Source organism: Ovis aries, chromosome 5 (genome assembly GCF_016772045.2).
Source record: "Ovis aries strain OAR_USU_Benz2616 breed Rambouillet chromosome 5, ARS-UI_Ramb_v3.0, whole genome shotgun sequence".
In the NCBI taxonomy this organism is placed as follows: Eukaryota; Metazoa; Chordata; class Mammalia; order Artiodactyla; family Bovidae; genus Ovis; species Ovis aries.
The window spans coordinates 93402334-93420760 of record NC_056058.1 but is presented as its reverse complement, the minus strand read 5'-3'; the positions used below and the strand labels follow the sequence as shown (position 1 = coordinate 93420760).

Genomic DNA, 18427 nt, shown 5'->3' with positions numbered 1-18427 from the left:
CCTCAACAAACTTTCATCCCTTCTGCATCCCAGAAACTGTGGCAATTAAGGTCCATCAGATAAAATTCAGAGAATTTCAAAATAAATTACTGATATATATATATATATGTATATTTGGATGGATATTATCTTTCTACTGTGAGAATTTAGTATGCACTTTTAAGTATATCACCCGAATGTTTATTCCAGGTGCATATGTTGCTCCATTTAAGATAAATGATTCATTAATGAGACACTGGCCTCCTTAATGATTTGCTTGAACTTCCAACTGATTTACTTGAAGAATAATAAGGGCAAACATGTTCCTGCTCTAACTATTCCTACCATTATTAAACATTTGCAACAAATTTCTCATGTTTTGCTAGCACACAGTTAGCATCTGTCTGCTGTAAGAATGAAATACCCTAGACAGCTTGAGTCCACAACTCAGCTGAGATATGAAAAGACAGCTCACCTAGCCATCAATACTCACACATGTGAATTTACAGTGCCAACAGAAAAACTATCAATCTGAGTCCATTCTACAGCACTTCATGTGAGAGTTACATTATTGTAATAGACTTAACTGCATCACATGGTTTATTAACATTGGCATTAGTTCTCATTAAGAAGCTTTATGTTTAAAGAAAGTATTGATCTCCTCCACATTTCTGAAAACATGGAGGCAAATGAAAAATCATTATTAACCTTATCCTCCACCAAGCCTCCATTTCATTTGCTTTCTGTCAAGAGTTATTTCTTGCTTCCTTTCTCCACAGGCGCATATGCTTTCTCCCACTCTTAACACTTTTCTCTTTTCTCTAGAATAGGCTGCGCCCCCCAGCGGTTGGGAGCTTTAAAAAGAAAAACAAGAAAGAAAAAACCTTTCTCGGGCAAGACTTTGAATCCCCTGCAATTTTATTTTGGGGCTGAGTGCATTGTGTTCCCGAGAATTCCAGTGCAATTTAGTCACGATCATGACCTAACCATACTTTCCCCTTGTGGTCAAGTTCCTGTTTTTCCTTTTTAAAGAGGGGGATGGTACCAGTCAAACGGAAATATTTTGATTCTTGGGGAGACGGCGATTCTTGGAACTCAGAAGCCGAGCTCCCGCAGGCAAGAGCTGGTGGCGCTGTCCACTCCTTGGTGCTGAATGCAGAGAGACCCTAGCATTTACCACCCGGCTCAACTTCTCAGGATCAGAAAAGGTTCAGCCACAGGACACTGCACCCACTTCCCTTTTCTGGGATAGAGGACCATTTAGACATCTTCTTATTCTCTTTACATAAGAAAACACTCATCCACCAAAAGAAACTGTGCCTCTTACGGGAAAGTAATGGCAGAGTTTCAGTTCAACACCAAAGTGAAAAGGTCTCCTGAAGGAAGAATGGAAATTTCAGAGTCAATGAAACCTACTCTTCCTCTCTCTCTGAATTAACACAATACTACTTGGGTACACTTCCTTGTTAATAAATAAAGGAATTTTTTTTTAAAAATTGTATGATAAAAATAAATAAAAATTTAAAATAATGTGATTAATCTTTTTTTCTGATAAAGACTGTAAAGTGGGTGGTAGTGGGTGCTGCAATATCTGAGACAGAATTTCAGATATTGTTTTACTGAGGTTAAGAAACAGAGGGGAGAAGGATGTAAACTTGTTAACTAAGGTGTCTTGAATGGTTAAAAATATGTTCTTTAAAATGTTGCTTTAACATTGTCTTCCCAGAGATGCTCATTCTCTTGGGCAAATTAGGTCAGAAGCTTCCCTTCTGGTCTCTGCCTTCCCAGCCACTGTCCCATTTGAAAGACGGAAAGGCCCTGTTCCTCATAGCAGGTGCTGATATCGACAGGGTCGTTATAAAAATCCTCCTCTCTCCCTTCCCCCACACAGGAGATAATCAAGCAAAGGTCAAGAAAATGGACAAAAGGGACAAAAGGGAAGGAAAGTGTGCTGCGCTCCAGGTCTTTGATTCTTGGTGGTTATATTCAAATGAGGGGCACTTCTCAAAGAGAAGTGAAGGTGTTTCTCGCGGCTGCAAAATTTACAGTCGGAAAGAGAGCCGACTTAACCAATACCGGCAAATGTTTCTTCCTTTTCTTAATCCCTCGCTGCTTATTTTAGCAGCTTCTCCACCCCGCCGGGAATACCATCCAGATCTCAGTCCAGGTAGATCTGACGTCAAGAGATGGCTTTCGTAGATTTGACGTGTAAACACTCATTTCCATTCCTCCTCGGAAGGGCTGGGGCTCCACTCGGCAGGGAGACCGAAACGCTGCGCTGAGCGCTCGCCACCGCCCAGCGTCTCCAGCGCGTCTCTTATCTCATCGCAGAGCAAGCCCGGGCTAAAGTGGTCCCGAGCCCCGCAGTGGAAGGGGTGGTCATTTCTGGCTTCTCTGGCTTTCTTCTCGCTCCCCTCCCTCCCCACTTGGGTGCGAGCTGGTGTGAGAGCCATGGGGCGAAGAGCCTGGACTCTGCAGTGCACTGCTTTCACTCTCTTTTGCGCTTGGTGTGCAATGAACAGTGTAAAAGCGAAGAGGCAGTTTGTGAATGAATGGGCGGCGGAGATCCCCGGGGGACCTGAGGCAGCCTCGGCGATAGCCCAGGAGCTAGGCTATGACCTTTTGGGTCAGGTAAGAGTTTGCACGTTCAAGAAACTTTCTGGGGCCCGAAGGGACTGGAGGGACTGGAGCGCCATCTCCCAAGTGGGAGTCCCAGATTGCACTCTCCTGAGCCCAGTGGCAAAGAGCAGGAGCTTTTCCGGCTCTCGCCCCTGGCGCGCTTGCAGAAGCCTTGCATTATTTATTGTTTGGGCTGGGCGCAGCCAGGCAGAACCCAGCCGCTGCAGCTGGGTACAGCTTAGTCTTGGCTGTTGTCCGTTCTGGAACTGAAATCCGTTTCCCGCGCAGTTTGGAAGAAAAATCCCTCCACTGTCATTCACGCAACTTGAGATGCGTGCAGGCTCGTACCAACCAGCACCAGGACTGGGAGAGGCAGTGCGCTCAGTCCCCCTGGGTCTCAGCAGGTCTGCGTCAGGAGCCGGCTGTTTCCTTCTTTTCAATATGGCAGCATCAGATCCAAGTCCTGCTGCAAGGGGCCAAGTAGGCTTGGAGATGTTCGCTGCAGCCTTCTCAGATACGCCCACGGCTCAGCTCTCTCTGGAGAGTGCCAGTGGCCTCGACTCACAACCCGGGGCTGGGGGTTTCGGAGTGGTAGATGAGGTGGGTGAGAGGGATGGGACCAACTCTCCAGCCCTCTACTGCAAGCTCCGGGCTCTCACTGGAAACTTGCAAAGTCCGAGCCTCACAACTTCGGTCGGTCAGTTTACCTGAAGGGTCAGGCTGCCGAAGTGACGGTGGGGAAAGGATTTCTTTCTGTTCCTCAGCCAAATGTATTTTAGCTTCCCAGGGGTTTCCATTTGGGGGGATGGGGGGAAAGAAACTGTTGCCTGCTCAAGTGAGGACTGGGTTAATAAATATCTGGGAGGTACGGGCATTGAGCCATTATGTAGGGGGCTGTGAGTTCTCATGGAAGCTTTCCTTTCCCTTGGCTCAGAATCAAGCCCTTGTTTCTTGCCTTGTAAGTTGTTCGCTGAAATGAGGGAGGAGGGAGTTGTAAAACATTTTGGCGCGTTTTTTCTAGAGGTGGTGGTAGAGATGCAGCTGAAGTCAGGGATGAGTAATCGGTGTGGGCGTTGCGATTCCATAGATTCAAATCCTCTGGAGAATGCGCTTCCCTTGCCAGAGGCTTCATGCTCCAACTTTATGAGCCAAACTGCCTGAAATGCCCAGCACGAAAGTCAATGCCCATATTGACTTCTCTTCTCTGTGTACCAGTAGCAGACCAATAGTCTTGCTTTTGCCAAGTCCTTATTCTGTGCTAGGCTCCGTGTTGGGGGCTAAGGAATAATAGGAGGAAAACAAACCTTCAAGGAACCATGAGTCTAGAGACTGATTTAAAAATAAATGATTGCAATTGCAAGTAATTGGTATAGCAACAGAAACTGTTCCTGGAGTCTTGATTGAAAGATTGAAGATGGAAGGGAATTGGGAAGAGGGGAAAGAAGACAATCCAAGGAGGAAACATTTGCACAGGGTTTAGGAAGAAGAGTCAAAGGTGGGAATACTATGAGATTGGGGAAGGCACTCAAGGCATAGAAAACAGCTTGTGGGAAACCAGGGAGATACAAAGAAACTGACTTATTTAGAAGTCAGGAAACTGCAAGGAATTCTTGGAGTCTAAAAAGAGAGTGAGTAGTGGGTAGAATTGTACTGGTGTGTACTGTGGGCACCATGGACATCTTACGTGTTCTATGAAGGGAAAAAAAAAACCTGGGAACTTAATCCTTTGGGCTGAAGCTAAATAACATTGGTAACTGTGGAAGGAGACTGGAGGAGAGAGCAAAAAATAACTCCCTCTTCCTTTTCTTACCTATTAGCCTCAGACATTCATCAAAACCCAGACCATTCATTGTGGGAACTGCTTTTTAAAATCACAAGTCCCAATAAACAAATAAATAATAGTAAATCAGTACTGTTGGTAGGATCTTCAAGGAAGGGGTGGCATAGTTACAAGAAACTTTAGAAAAGAGTGAGAAAATCTACCTAAAATTGCATATGACTTGTATACACATATTTCCAGTTAAATGACATTACTAATAAATGTTCTTAAAATAATAATTCCTTATAAAAGACCGATGGTGTTTTCCTGGTTCTGTTTATTTCTGCCTTTGTTTACACTTAGATGCATCACCATCTTGAACTTCTTAAGGCCTCAAGATAAAGCTAGGATAGGGAGGGGATGACAAAAGGCAAAACCAACTGATAGTAGAAACAGAGCTAAGCACTGGTGATCTTTCTTAAGGCTGCTGTTCTCTCTCCCCAACTCCACGTAAAGCTTATAGCAGATTCACAAATAACCCATTGTCAATTGCTTGTTTCGATTTAAAAAAAAAATACAGGGCATCTACAGAATTTAGTAGGTTCAAATTAAATACTATTTGGAATAAAGGGAAATTATCTTAAAAGAATAATGAACTTAGCTCTAAATGGACCATTTGTATTGATACCAAATGTATTAATAGTCATCTAGAGAAATTTACACACTCTAAGATGGAATACCTGTCCTAAATGTAGCTCAAAGCTTTGAACTACTGGAAAGTCAAGTAGTCATTACTAGTAGCTTATAACAATCATCACTATGGATTCAATCGCTGTATTTTATAACAACAAATTGTTCTAGCTGAGTGTGGCATTACACATGTATAGTACCGAAGAGTTTTCCTTCTTTCTACACAGTATCGTTCTCTGACAGGATACATTTTATAAAGTGAATATATTTTTTAGAAATGTCTTTCTACACAATAACATCACCTAGAAAAGAAAATGTGGTTTCTCTGAAATATGAAAGACAGAAGCATCATCAGCCCTTAAGAATGCTGTGACCCCAAGTGATAATATTGGGAAGCTCATCTCACTGAACAGACTAAGAAGAAAGGGAAGGCTTCTAACACTGTCTTCCTCATAAAGAAAAAGGTTATCTTCAAGTACAAGAAATGCACTTAATAAAAATTGCCTGTTTGCAACTTAGCTGGGTTTCAATCTGACCTATACACACTTATTTTGGAAAGAGGATGTTTATTTTAATTTTTTCTTTTATAGATTGGATCACTTGAAAATCACTACTTATTCAAACACAGAAACCATCCTCAGAGGTCTCGAAGGAGTGCCCTTCACATCACTAAGAGATTGTCTGACGACGATCGTGTAAGTGTTGTACATTTGTCTTCAAGCCAGTAATCTGACTTATCTGCTTTCTTTGTGCTTGCTAACAAGAACAAAAGCGAGTATTATTCTTTTTTCTTGTTCTCACAATTATTTATCTGTAATGTTTCTTATCATTTCCATAGGGTTATAAATGCACCTAATAATAACTGAATCTAATTGGTTCGCTATGGTATATGTGTATATATACGTACAGACACACATACACACACATATATATGAACTACATAACACTAGTTCACAAATTCAGTCTAAGAGCAGGAAAATGAATCCTGAGAATCAAGTGGCAGCACTAATGAACTGTTTGGCAATACAATCAATCAACATCCTTTTATTATATGGCTATCTATCTATGTACCAAGCATTTTGATATCCAATGTAATGATGCCAAACAAATATAATACAGAAACTCCATTCTTAATAACATTTCAGTGTTATCTGAAAATACATTCTGCTGTTTCTATCTGATTTGGTTAGATAGGGAACTAGTGTTTTTGAGAGAGTTTTAAATCGATATCTTCAATAGGCAAATGTTTCCATAAGTATTGTATTATCTGACCCAGAGTATTTGATCTCCTTTTATTCTGGTTTGTATACATATTCAATGATTTGGCACCAGCAGGGAAAGTCTAGAATGAACACAGGTAAAGTGTGGGGCTAATTTCATGTATATCTAATGTACCTTTGATTTTTTAAAATTAATTTATTTATTTTAATTGGAGGCTAATTACACTATTGTAGTGGCAACCCACTCCAGTACTCTTGCCTGGAAAATCCCATGGCTGGAGGAGCCTGGTAGGCTGCAGTCCACGGGGTCGCTAAGAGTCGGATAGGACTGAGCGTCTTCACTTTCACTTTTCACTTTCTTGCATTGGAGAAGGAAATGGCAACCCACTCCAGTATTCTTGCCTGGAGAATCCCAGGGACGGGGGAGCCTGGTGGGCTGCCATCTATGGGGTCGCACAGAGTCAGACACGACTGAAGCGACTTAGCAGCAGCAGCAGCAGCAGTGGCTTTTGCCATACATTGACATGAATCAGCCACGAGTGTGCATGTGGTCCCCATCCTAAACCCCCCCTCCCACATCCCTCCCCATCCCATCCCTCAGGGTCTTTTTGAAGTCTGTTTTGGAGGTCATAAACATCAATAGAAAGGCTGATATGAAATAAAAATTTTAAGTAAAATTTGAGAAAAATTTGCCTTTTCCCAATAATATGCCATACTGATGAAAATTTATCCTGGGAAGCCTGATATCTACATACATGATTTCTGTTGCTTAGGACATTCTCAAGAATTATGAAAGCTTTGTGAGAGATAAAACATACATGTTCAACTTCCCATAAAGAAAAGTAAAAGTGACAAAACAGGGCTAAAATTGTTGAAAGTTCATGGAATTCACAATCGCTGTAAAATAATTTGCTACTTTGTTTTGCATCTGATAGAATTTTTTAAAGAAGAGGAAAAGGAAGACAAATTATGAGAGTAGGAAATGACTGGGCCTGGGTTACCAGTGTCCCAACATGAAAGCAGCAACCTAACCCAGACCAAGAACATTGTATCAGGACCATGGGCAGCAACCTGCAGCTCAGAAACAACCATTGCTGGCTTCTACTCAAGTGAATGGATTAGAAGGGACAGACCTAAGCAGAGGCCCTTAACATCACTTTTAAAGTTTCTTGTCCAATAAAATCTTCCCTTCACTGTCCCAGGGCAGATGGTTAATTGTATATGGACTCTGAAAGTATGACAACTTCCAGTACTCTAGCTAGGCTTAGTCTTTGGACAAAAAAACAAGAACTATTTCCTTGTCTGCCTAAATCCATGCCTGACATCAATGTACAAGGAAGTCAAACTGAGCTCCCTTCTCATCTTCACAGGAGAAAACTGGATAGAGTGAAGCAGATATAACTGTTATTATTCAAAGTATCTCACTAAAATGAACAGATGGCCCAGTTCTATTCTTTAGATAATTGATTTGTAATTCCTTAGTAATTGACTTGGGGGAGAAATCGCAAAACAATGAAGAAGAGCTAAGAATTTACTCTCTAGCATAACTTCATTAGAAGGGAGTCTATATAATCCTATGAAAGTTATCCCCAGAATAATTTAACTTCAGGAAAAATTCTAGAACCCATTGAAGCTTGAAGTGGAAGGTGGACTAGATGCTTTTTAATGACCTTTTCAAAGGGCATTAAGTCCCCAAAAGATTATTTACCATTAAGTACATGATGCTGCTAAGTCACTTCAGTTGTGTCCAACTCTGTGTGACCCCATAGACGGCAGCCCACCAGGCTCCCTCATCCCTGGGATTCTCCAGGCAAGAACACTGGAGTGGGTTGCCATTTCCTTCTCCAGTGTATGAAAGTGAAAAGTGAAAGTGAAGTCGCTCAGTCATGTACGACCCTTAGCGACCCCATGGACTGCAGCCCACCAGGCTCCTCCATCCATGGGATTTTCCAGGCAAGAGTACTGGAGTGGGGTGCCATTGCCTTCTCCGTAAGTACATGATATTTACTATATATACAATTTGCTCTCTTCCATTTGGTCTGCTCTTACAGAGACTAATATGAGACTTGGGGTTAATGACATTAATCATAACTCTGTTTCCACCAATTGGTTGTTTACCTGATCAGATGGCAGAGTGCCTCTTCTATTTTTCCACTTTTTAAAAAATGCTCTTGATTTTCATTTTATTGCTCTTTTTTTTGATAGGGATAATATTCTTCCAAATTAGCACTCTGAAGTGTACCAATACACTATCCGTAAGTCTGTTAATGAAACCTCTAACTGTAAGTGACTCTTTCCCTCAAAGATTAGTACTTATTCTCTAGCAGCCAGCTTCCAAAAACCAACTCAGATGGCAGGCAGTATATTCCAAGCATTGAGGTATTTTGAGCCAAAAAAATTAAGCTTGAAAATACAGGCACTTTAAAAATAAATTATAATGACTAATTTTCAACCCTCAAGTCCCTCCCAATGTTTATAATAGTTTTGCAGTATGTTTTCTAATTGGAAATTCAGGATGGTCTTACTGGACGGTTTTATCCTTTAGCTGCAACTTATTTCTCAGTTTTTATTTTTGGATCTGACTCATTAGTATTCTCACATTAGCAATATCCTCTCACACACTGGACTATCATCATGTGTACGAAAGAGAGGATATGTTTTGGGTAGAAAACAGTCATGTTGCTCAGCAGACTCAGAGCACGGTAGCATCTCATAATGAATATAACCACAAGGCAGTCCCTCACCTCTTGGGGCCTCAAGTGTAATAGGATTAAGCTATAAATGTTGGAAAGGTAATTTTTGTATTGTCAGATCTCCTTGCATAATACATGAAATGAAATTAATGATAAGTGTGCATGGTCAGCAGGGCTCATCCATCATCCCAGATCTGTTTCTCATATTAAATATTCTTAAGCAGAAGGCTGAAGCACAGGGGAGCCAGGATTTTGAATCGGCAAAGACACAGCATCTTTCTCGTCTTTTGTCACATCTGCAATTTCTATTTTTGTGAATAAAGAAAGAAATTAGGCTGTAAGAGCAACATAACAGCAGTCTCTGAGATCTCTTAGCTTGTTGACTCATTCTGTGCAAATGGACAAATGTTCAGCTATGGAACCCTGGAACCTCAATATAAAAACGGGTATTATGGTCCATTTGCTGATGAAAGCAGGCTGAACTTTTACTTCCACTGGAATCACAGTGTCAATAATTTGAGGGAACCATCACTTCACTGACTACTTCTCCTCCTCGTAAAGGCACACTTTACCATAATAGAGGAAATGGTGATCTCCGCAGAGGGCAAGCCCTTGTTCTCACTGAGCTGCCAGTGTGATCTGCAGTCAGGTGAAAACACTGATGGAGAGAATACTAGAGCTAGTTAGAGGGAAGATGATTATACCAGAGGTGGCTGTTTAACTGTTGATTTTCTTGCTATGAAACTCCTGGTAGGTGATATGGGCAGAACAACAGTATGAAAAAGAAAGAAGTAAACGTTCAGTTCTAAGAGACTCAGCACTAGATCTCTTCAACGATCCGATGTGGAATCAGCAGTGGTACTTGGTAAGTACTTGCATGAGGACTGCATAGGCCCTGGGCTACTTGTTATCTCTGAACAATAGATATTTTTAAGTAACAGATAATTCAGTACAGGGCTGTGTTACCCAGAGATCAGGGTGAATGGGACCTTCCATGATCTGGATCTTCTGTTTGGCTCTGTGTGAGAACGTCTGAAAACACAGATCTTTAGCTTCTACAAGAGGAAGTCTCCTTATATTTATCTGGAATAAGTACGGAAGAATCGGGTCTTGTAAGGGTAGGGTTGCAAAACAGCATTCATGGCAAAAATCAGACCTGCTCAAGGTTACTCCTGAGAACCCTTTAAATTACCCGAAGAGGACAGTGAACGTGATTCAGTATATATAGCCCTGAATGATAATTCTTACATGCTCCCAGGTGAGAATCTCTGAACTAGGCTAAAGGAAGGAACATGAGGAAAGGCAAAAGGCATCTATCTGTGAATGTCTAGACTTACAAACCAGTTCTACCTCAAGGGGCTTCCCTGGTGGTTCAGACGGTAAAGAATCTGCCTGCAGTGCAGATGTGTTCGATCCCTGGGTCGGGAAGATCCCCTGGAGAAGGAAGTGGCAACGCACTCCAGTATTCTTGCGTGGAGAATCCCATGGACAGAGAAGCCTCGCAAGCTACAATCCATGGGGTCGCAGAGAGTCAAACACGACTGAGCAACTAACACACACTTAGTCTACCTTGAAGACCGTTTACCAAATCCTTGCAGGAAGGTGGGCAGTGAGTGGAGAAACTGCGCATGCTCCTGCCTGCCTGCCTGCAGAGTGCTCTCCCTTCTGTTTTCACATTAAGCCTCTACTGTAGTAACACATGGGAATAGACGTGCTTATTGTCGAGAATATTGTAAAAGATAAAATTTCATGAGAGCCATAAGCTGAGGGCTAGACATCCTTGTTGCAGAACGGACAGGAAAGGAGATCAATTCCTCTTGAAACTCTCCTAACCTAAGCGACACTTGCTTACTGCAGAAGACACTCATTAACACCCGTGCATCTACCATGTGCCAAATATTAATACTATCCTGTTTGACATGAATTAACTCATTTAGCTCTCACGCAACATTTTGTTGTTCATATAATAAGTATTCCCTTTTAACAGAGGAAGAAACAGAGACATTGGCAAGTTGAATAACTTGCCCCAAATCACATGATTCTTGTGGTGGGACCATAGTTCATAGCTCCAGAGACCATACTCTTAACAGCCACAGTCTTTGATTGTTCCTCCCACTGACAGAGAGTCCTTCTCTGGCTTTGGCCAACAATCTGTGTGCAGTTCCAGCCTCCCGGGATTTGGCTTCATGTTGGCCTAGAAAATTCTGGTTTTGCTCCTCTTCTTTCTGATGGGCATCAGCCAGGGGGCAATGCATTCACTGATACTTTTGATTGCTGTCATTTGTAAGTTTCCTGTTGATCCCTTCACTAAAAACCTGGCTCTCTTCTAATGCATCTCTCTTGAATGCTTGGGGATGTGCTCATATCTGTATTCCTTTGCTGTCCAATTTCTCTTCCCTACAGCCCCACATACTGTAACTCTCAGAAAAGTTACCTGGAAAAAAAAATCCTAAATCACCTCTCACAGATACTGACTCCCTAAATCACTCATATTTGGAAACAGGCAGTTCAATTCCAAGTCCTGGTAAGACCACAGCTTCGCGGGCATTCCAGGTTCTGTTTTTTCTTTTAGAAATTTATATATATATAAAAAATCCACGAGTAACTGTGAACCAGACAAAACAAAGTATGTTCAATGTGGCAGTGAAGGTTTAGGATTTGGGGGAGACAGAAACTTAGGGCAGCATATAAAGCTTCAGTAGATGAAAAGCTTGAGCATGTAATTATAAATGAAAGCAACTTAGGGATAAACTTCTTCAAAGCCACACAGCTCAAAGACAAGGGGCACAGGGTGATTCATCTTTTCGAGTGATTTTCCATTGGAACAACTGGAAAAAGAGCAGAACTGTGATGATTCACTTGGTCCTCCCCTCAACTTTGTCTTTTATTTCACCTAATTGTCTGCTTCTAAAGAATAGAATGACCCCAGGAAAAAGAAAGATGGGTCTCAAGACTGGAGCTTCAGTTCTCATTGTGCAGCAAACAAATTATGATTTTACCAACGCTTCTTTGTTCTTTTTTACCAGCAAGATACAAGGATGACTGCAACCCTGCCCAAGCTGGATCTCCATGTGATACCTGTTTGGCAAAAAGGCATCACAGGCAAAGGCGTTGTTATCACTGTACTGGATGATGGCTTGGAGTGGAACCACACAGACATCTATGCCAACTATGTGAGTCTAAGCCCTCCTATTGCTGCAGCTTAGGGAGCTGTCTACACAGACATACAGTTAGGGCTTCACTTCCCTCAAGCAGGAGGTGCTCTGAGTGAGCCCTGGGATTGATGAGCCAAGCTTTAGTTACTTCCTTCACCCCTCTGCCAGTGCACATAAATTTCTTTCTTTCTTTCTTTCTTTTGTATCACTAGACTTTGAAAGGATTCATTGAAGCCAGAACTGTACAAAAGTTATGTGTGTTGTGGTTGGAGGAGGCACTTACACCGGCTAGATTATTAAAAAGCCATTCAAATTCTATGCCACTCAGTACTAAGAGACATGAAAGCAATCAGATCAAGCCTCACGTCTGAGGTCATTTGCACAGTCATCCTCCTCACATTCCCTGTGGGTCAATAGCTCTCACATTGTGAAGTTATATGAATGTGACTCCATCCATGCAAATCAGAGCATGTACTTCATAGTGCAAAAATAACAAGCTGAGAAAAGTTTACCAAAAATGGGAAGTAAGTAAATTATTTACTTGTTTATGAAGTTCTCCATAATATTTTAGGTCTTTAGGGGACTTCCCTGATGGTCCAGTGGATAAAACTCCATGCGCCCAAAGCAGGGGTCCTGGGTTCAATCCCTGGTCAAGGAACTATTAATAGATCCCACATGCCACAACTAAGAGCTCGCACACTACAACTGAATATTCCACAGGCCACAGTTAAAAGCTCTTACACGCTACATCAGAGATCGAAGACCCAATGAGCCACACCTGAAACCCAGCAAACTAATGAATTAAAAATATTTCAGGTCTTGATTTACAGATCTGTGTTTTATCTTGAATACTACCTCCTGTTTTTATCCCAGCCTTTCTACTCAACCAACGTTCCAAAGCTAAAGAACAAAGGAAATGGGGTGGAAAAGAAGAGACAAAAACAATTAGCAATTATTAAGACAGAGAAACATAAAGAACAGCCCTAGTGGTGACACAATTATTAAAAGGTGGTTGGATCTCCTTGCAGTCCAAGGGACTCTTAAGAGTCTTCTCCAGCACCACAGTTCAAAAGCATCAGTTCTTCAGCACTCAGCCTTCTTTATTGGAGGAGGGAATGGCAATCCACTCCAGTATTCTTGCCTGGAGAATCCCATGGACAGAGGAGCCTGGCAGGCTACAGTCCATGGGGTCACAAAGAGTAGGACGTGACTGAGTGACTAAGCAGCAGCAGCAGAGAAATACAGAGAATAGCAGTCTGTTTTAAGTCTATTTAGTGTAACTGGAGTGGCTGAAGGAGCTCACTGTAGACCTGAGCCCCACCCCACAGACAGCTCTTTGCACCTGTATCCTTAGGAAAGATGAGTGTCAAAGTGTTACTAACTAGCTCTACAGCCAGTTGAACCATTCCACTTCTCTGGATCTCAATTTTCCCATTTGGAAAATGACATGGTTGAACCAAATAAACTCTGACTCCTCCTGTTCTAATAGCCTATGAGATTCTATAGGTTTGGAAACATTCACTGAGAATTGTTGGCTCACTTCTCTGTGCACGTCATCTCTGCCTGGTTTCTGGCTATGATGAATGATCAAAAATGGGGCCAGAAACTCTAAACTGCAGAGTCTCAAGCCATCAGCCAGGATGGGAATAGATTGGAAGGACTGATGTTGAAGCTGAAACTCCAATACTTTGGCCACCTGATGCGAAGAGCTGACTCATTTGAAAAGACCCTGATGCTGGGAAAGATTGAAGGCAGGAGGAGAAGGGGACAACAGAGGATGAGATGGTTGGATGGCATCACATACTCAATAGACATGAGTTTGGGTGGACTCCGGGAGTTGGTGATGGACAGGGAGGCCTGGTATGCTGTGGTTCATTGGGGTCGCAAAGAGTCAGACACAAACTGAGAGACTAAACTGAACTGAAGAAGACTTGGAAAGCACTGCTTTTTTTTTTTTTTTTTTTTTTGATGGTACAGTGTTATTTTTGCTTTCTCTTTAGGATCCGGAGGCCAGCTATGATTTTAACGATAATGACCATGATCCATTTCCCCGATATGATCCCACAAATGAGAACAAGTAAGTAAATGTGGATTTGGGGGTGGGGTAAGTGCTTTAAAATGCTTTCATCTTATTTGAGAAAATTACACTATAAATATGATCCACATTTTTGCTCTCAGAAAATGCTCATGTACACCATCCATACTACAACATTTTGTTGCTTTTAAAACAGGAAACAGAAGCTTCTATTTTTATATTCCTTTTGGCTTACAGGACTATATTTCAATTAAACTTTCTTCTTATACTATGAAATGTTCCCCTCAAAATGTTACTGAATATCTATGGCTTTAGAAGAAATATTTGGGACATTTATTGTTGTTGTTCAGTTGCTAAATCGTGTTCAGCTCTGAGATCCCATGAACTGCAACATACCAGGCTCCCTTGTCGTTCATCATCTCCCAGAGCTTCCTCAGACTCACATCTGTTGAGTTGATGATGCTATCTAACCATCGCATCCTCTGCTGCCCCAGTCTTTTGCCTTCAGTCTTTATCAGCATCAGGGTCTTTTCCAAAGAGTCAGCTGCCCAACAGGTGGAAAAGTATTTATTCAAGCCTCAGCTTCAGCAACAGTTCTTCCAATGAATACTCAGGGCTGATTTCCTTTAGGATTCATTGGTTTTATTTGCTTTCAGTCCAAAGCATTAAAGAATAAAAATCTTCACTCCATTACCATTGTGCCTAGTTCCTCTATGAATCTTTCACTATTAGCAACAAGCTTGTTGCTAGCCACGAAGAGAAATACAGATGGCCAAAATAACAAATCCCTACGACTTCCTATGGTAGCCACAACCATGCTCACTAGTCCCCTCAGAAGAGCATGGCAAGGCACCAGATAAGAGAAATATACCGTCAGGCTTGGCACTCAAATCCATCACAGTCTTCAGGGCATTGGGCTAATTAGTCTGTTCCAGAGTTTCTTCTGGGTATTTTAAAGCTAAAAGGAAGAGGCAAAGGACATCTTCTGACTCCTAAACTAACTCTCCATAGTATCCACTGGGTAATGAGTGAGGCTAAGAGCCAGACTTGGCAAAGCAACAAAGCAAATGAAGACCCAAAGGCAGGAGACATTTTAACCTTTTTTCTTAGCCCCAAAGGAACTTCACCCTCTAGTCACACAGCCCCGTGTCCATGCCCATGGGAAAACTCATCTTTATGCATAAAGACATCTCTCACAGACTTGAAAGAGACATTTCACTCTGCTTTTCATTTGCTTCACCCAAAAGAAACTCACACCAAAAGAGAAGGTCAAGGCAAAATGAGCACGGCTACAAGTGGGGGGAAAAAGCAGGCAGGGACAAGCTCTTTGTGGCTGTCATATAAAGTACTTCCCTGTCCTTTCTTCCTCCCTCTTGGATTAGTATCCAACTTGGGTCAATCAGCTCTCTCTCTTTCTCGCTTTCACTTTCACTCCCAGTTTCTCCCTGATTGTCTCAGAATTCCCACGTGGCTGGTGTGGTACTGTTGACCGAAAGCTGTTACATTGGATTTTCCTCCTCCAGAAGGCTAACAAACCCCAGGAAGGGAGTCTGGAGCTCCAGGACTTGGCTTCAACTTCTGGGTGGATATTTCTTCCCTCGGGGGAAAGGGGAGGCTTGGGGAGGTACCATTTACTTTCCTTCAGTACCATTTATTTCTTCTAGCATTTATCTTTTAAAGGGGTCAACCACAAGCAGCCCTAGAGGCTAGAATATACCAGTAACAACACAATAGGAGCCATGAGGTGGGGAGGGGGGGGGGCGGGGGCTTGGAGGAAAGTGGGATGTCCCAGAAACTTAGAGCAGGACTCCCCCAGAAAAATGTTCAGCCATATTTCTGACTGAGAGCAGTGTGGGACTGGGAGGAACTTCTATCCTTTTACAGCAGTACCTTGCAATGTTAGCCTGGCTGGCAATGAGAGCTTTGCCAATCACCAGAAAGGAGGATGGCTTTGAGGAAGTCACTCACCTCTGCCTCTATTTTTTTTTTTTTTTTGTCTCAAAACAAGGTGACAAGATCCCTGTTTACCTACTCTCCTAAAAGAAACAACCTAAGGAAATGGGCAATAAGTGCTGAGAAGAAAAGGGCATTCTTCCTAGAATGAACTAGAAGTGACAACTCTCACTCCTTTCCCTTGGTCAAGACTAAGAGGGAAATCCGCTCCCACCCACATGGGTTCAGCTGAGGAGACTTAGCTGGAGGGGTCAGGCCAGCCTCTTTCCTAGGCAGTGTGCCTTGGGTCTGGTCCAGGATCCAACGTGGGTGATGATTCATGTGGCAGATGCATGATAGGTGAATACCTGGTTGAAACGATATTCTTGGAGTTTTGTACTTGTGAAAAGGGGAACTCAGATGTCCTTCTTTCCCACTGCCAAACAAAAGAGACTTGCAACTCATGGTACTGATGATAGCCAATTCACAGAGTTTCAAAGACCCCAAGATAGCAGCCTATACAATTTTATTTAATTTGTGCCTGAAAACTATGAGCTTCCAGAGCATAGCAGACCATGGGCCATGCGCATAGTATAGGGTTAGGGTAGCATAGCCAAACACTTAAGAGCACAGACTTTGCAGTTAGATTTAGATCAATTCTTAGATCTTTCGCTTAATAGCTGAGTGACCGTGAGCAAATTATTTAACTTCTTTGTGACTAGTTTTATCTTCTACTGTGACAGACTTTTATTTTCTTGGGCTCCAAAATCACTGCAGATGGTGACTTCAGCCATGATATTAAAAGACACTTGCTCCTTGGAAGAAAAGTTATAACCAACCTACACAGCATATTAAAAGGCATACTTTGCTGACAAAGGTCTGTATAGTCAAAGCTATGGTTTTTCCAGTAATCCTGTATGGATGTGAGAGTTGGATCATAAAGAAAGCTGAGCACCAAAGAAGTGATGCTTTTGAACTGTGATGTTGGAGAAGACTCTTGAGAGTCCCTTGGACTGCAAGGAGATCAAACCACTCAGTCCTAAAGGAAATCAATCCTTAATATTCACTAGAAGGATTGATACTGAAGCTCCAAAACTTTGGGCCACCTGATGCAAAGAGCTGACGCATTAGAAAAGACCTGGGGTTGGGAAAGACTGAAGGCAGGATGAGAAAGGGATGACACAGGACGGGATGATTGGATGGCATCACCGACTCAATGGACTTGAGTTTGAGCAAACTCCTGCAGATGGTAAAGGACAGGGGAGCCTGGTGTGCTGCAGTCCATGGGGTCAGAAAGAGTCAGACACCACTGAGCAACTGAAAAACAACCAAAGAGATAATGATGGTACCTATTTCATTGGGGATTTGTGGGGATTAAATAGGTTTATATATATAATTCACTTGCATAGTGTCTGGTACATAGAACAAGTTAAACATGTACTATGATAATGATGATTAAGGCTTCTCATTTAGCAACTAAGGTAGAACTCCTTTCAGTGAGGAAAAAAGCATGACAAGAATAATATCATCTGATAAGAGCAGAAGCAGAGACAAGTCAATTTTCTGAGCCAATTCAGAATCTGCTATTTGAAAATTACACAAAAAGCAACTATATCTCAGGGTCCTCTTGATCACCAACAAAAAAGCTAACATCCCCATCATTTATCAAAAGGCACAATAAAAAATAGAGTTAGTTACCCTTCCAGCATAGTGTCAGAAATAAATCCCTTAGGTTTAGAAAATGAATTGCCCCATTTTGTTTTGGCTATCATAGCAGTTAGAGACCTATTATCTCCCAGTTCCAAGGGCTTTATCTCTCCAAACTATCTGTGTTGCTGCTGTTCTTTATTACTATGTAAATGAAGTTAATAAAAGCTGCATTTGAATTCTTCTCTGCAAATCAAGAGATGCATCACTAAATAACAAAATCTTAAAAGTGCAGGTAACTCTTACTAGTAATCTAGCATGAATTTATAATCAATATTTCAACCAAAATTTCAGATTATTTTTCTAGCTATGTAACATATATGGCAAGGATATTTTAACAAGCGCCATGGTAGTCTTTAAATTACCATCTGAAATAATTTTTCAAAAATAAATGTGTTTAAATGCCAGTTACAACCACTGTGTTCTAAGATAATAGAGATTGCTTTTACCCCAGAGGCTGATTTAAGGGAAGAAAGCCATATGTCTAAAAAGAATGACATGGAAGCACTTTGATAAAGTCTTCTTTTTCTCAAGGTACGGAGGTGAGAAGTGAGGATAAGAGGAGGGAAAGATATCAATTCCTATTTGTACATGATCCTACATTTTTTAAAGAAAATAGTCCTTAGCATGTAAAGAGA

The 18427-nt window shown here is 41.8% G+C and overlaps 1 protein-coding gene across 1 annotated transcript in view; it reads left to right on the top strand.

Annotated features, from left to right (window-relative positions):
- The first annotated feature begins 2230 nt into the window (after nt 1–2230).
- The window catches only part of PCSK1 (proprotein convertase subtilisin/kexin type 1), a 52334-nt gene continuing 36137 nt past the window's right edge, over nt 2231–18427 (top strand). The window contains exons 1-5 of the mRNA XM_004009088.6: nt 2231–2610; nt 5638–5742; nt 9715–9825; nt 11987–12133; nt 14116–14192. Of these exons, the coding sequence (XP_004009137.2) occupies nt 2431–2610; nt 5638–5742; nt 9715–9825; nt 11987–12133; nt 14116–14192 (620 nt within the window). The 5' untranslated portion in view covers nt 2231–2430. The remainder of the gene's footprint in view (nt 2611–5637; nt 5743–9714; nt 9826–11986; nt 12134–14115; nt 14193–18427) is intronic.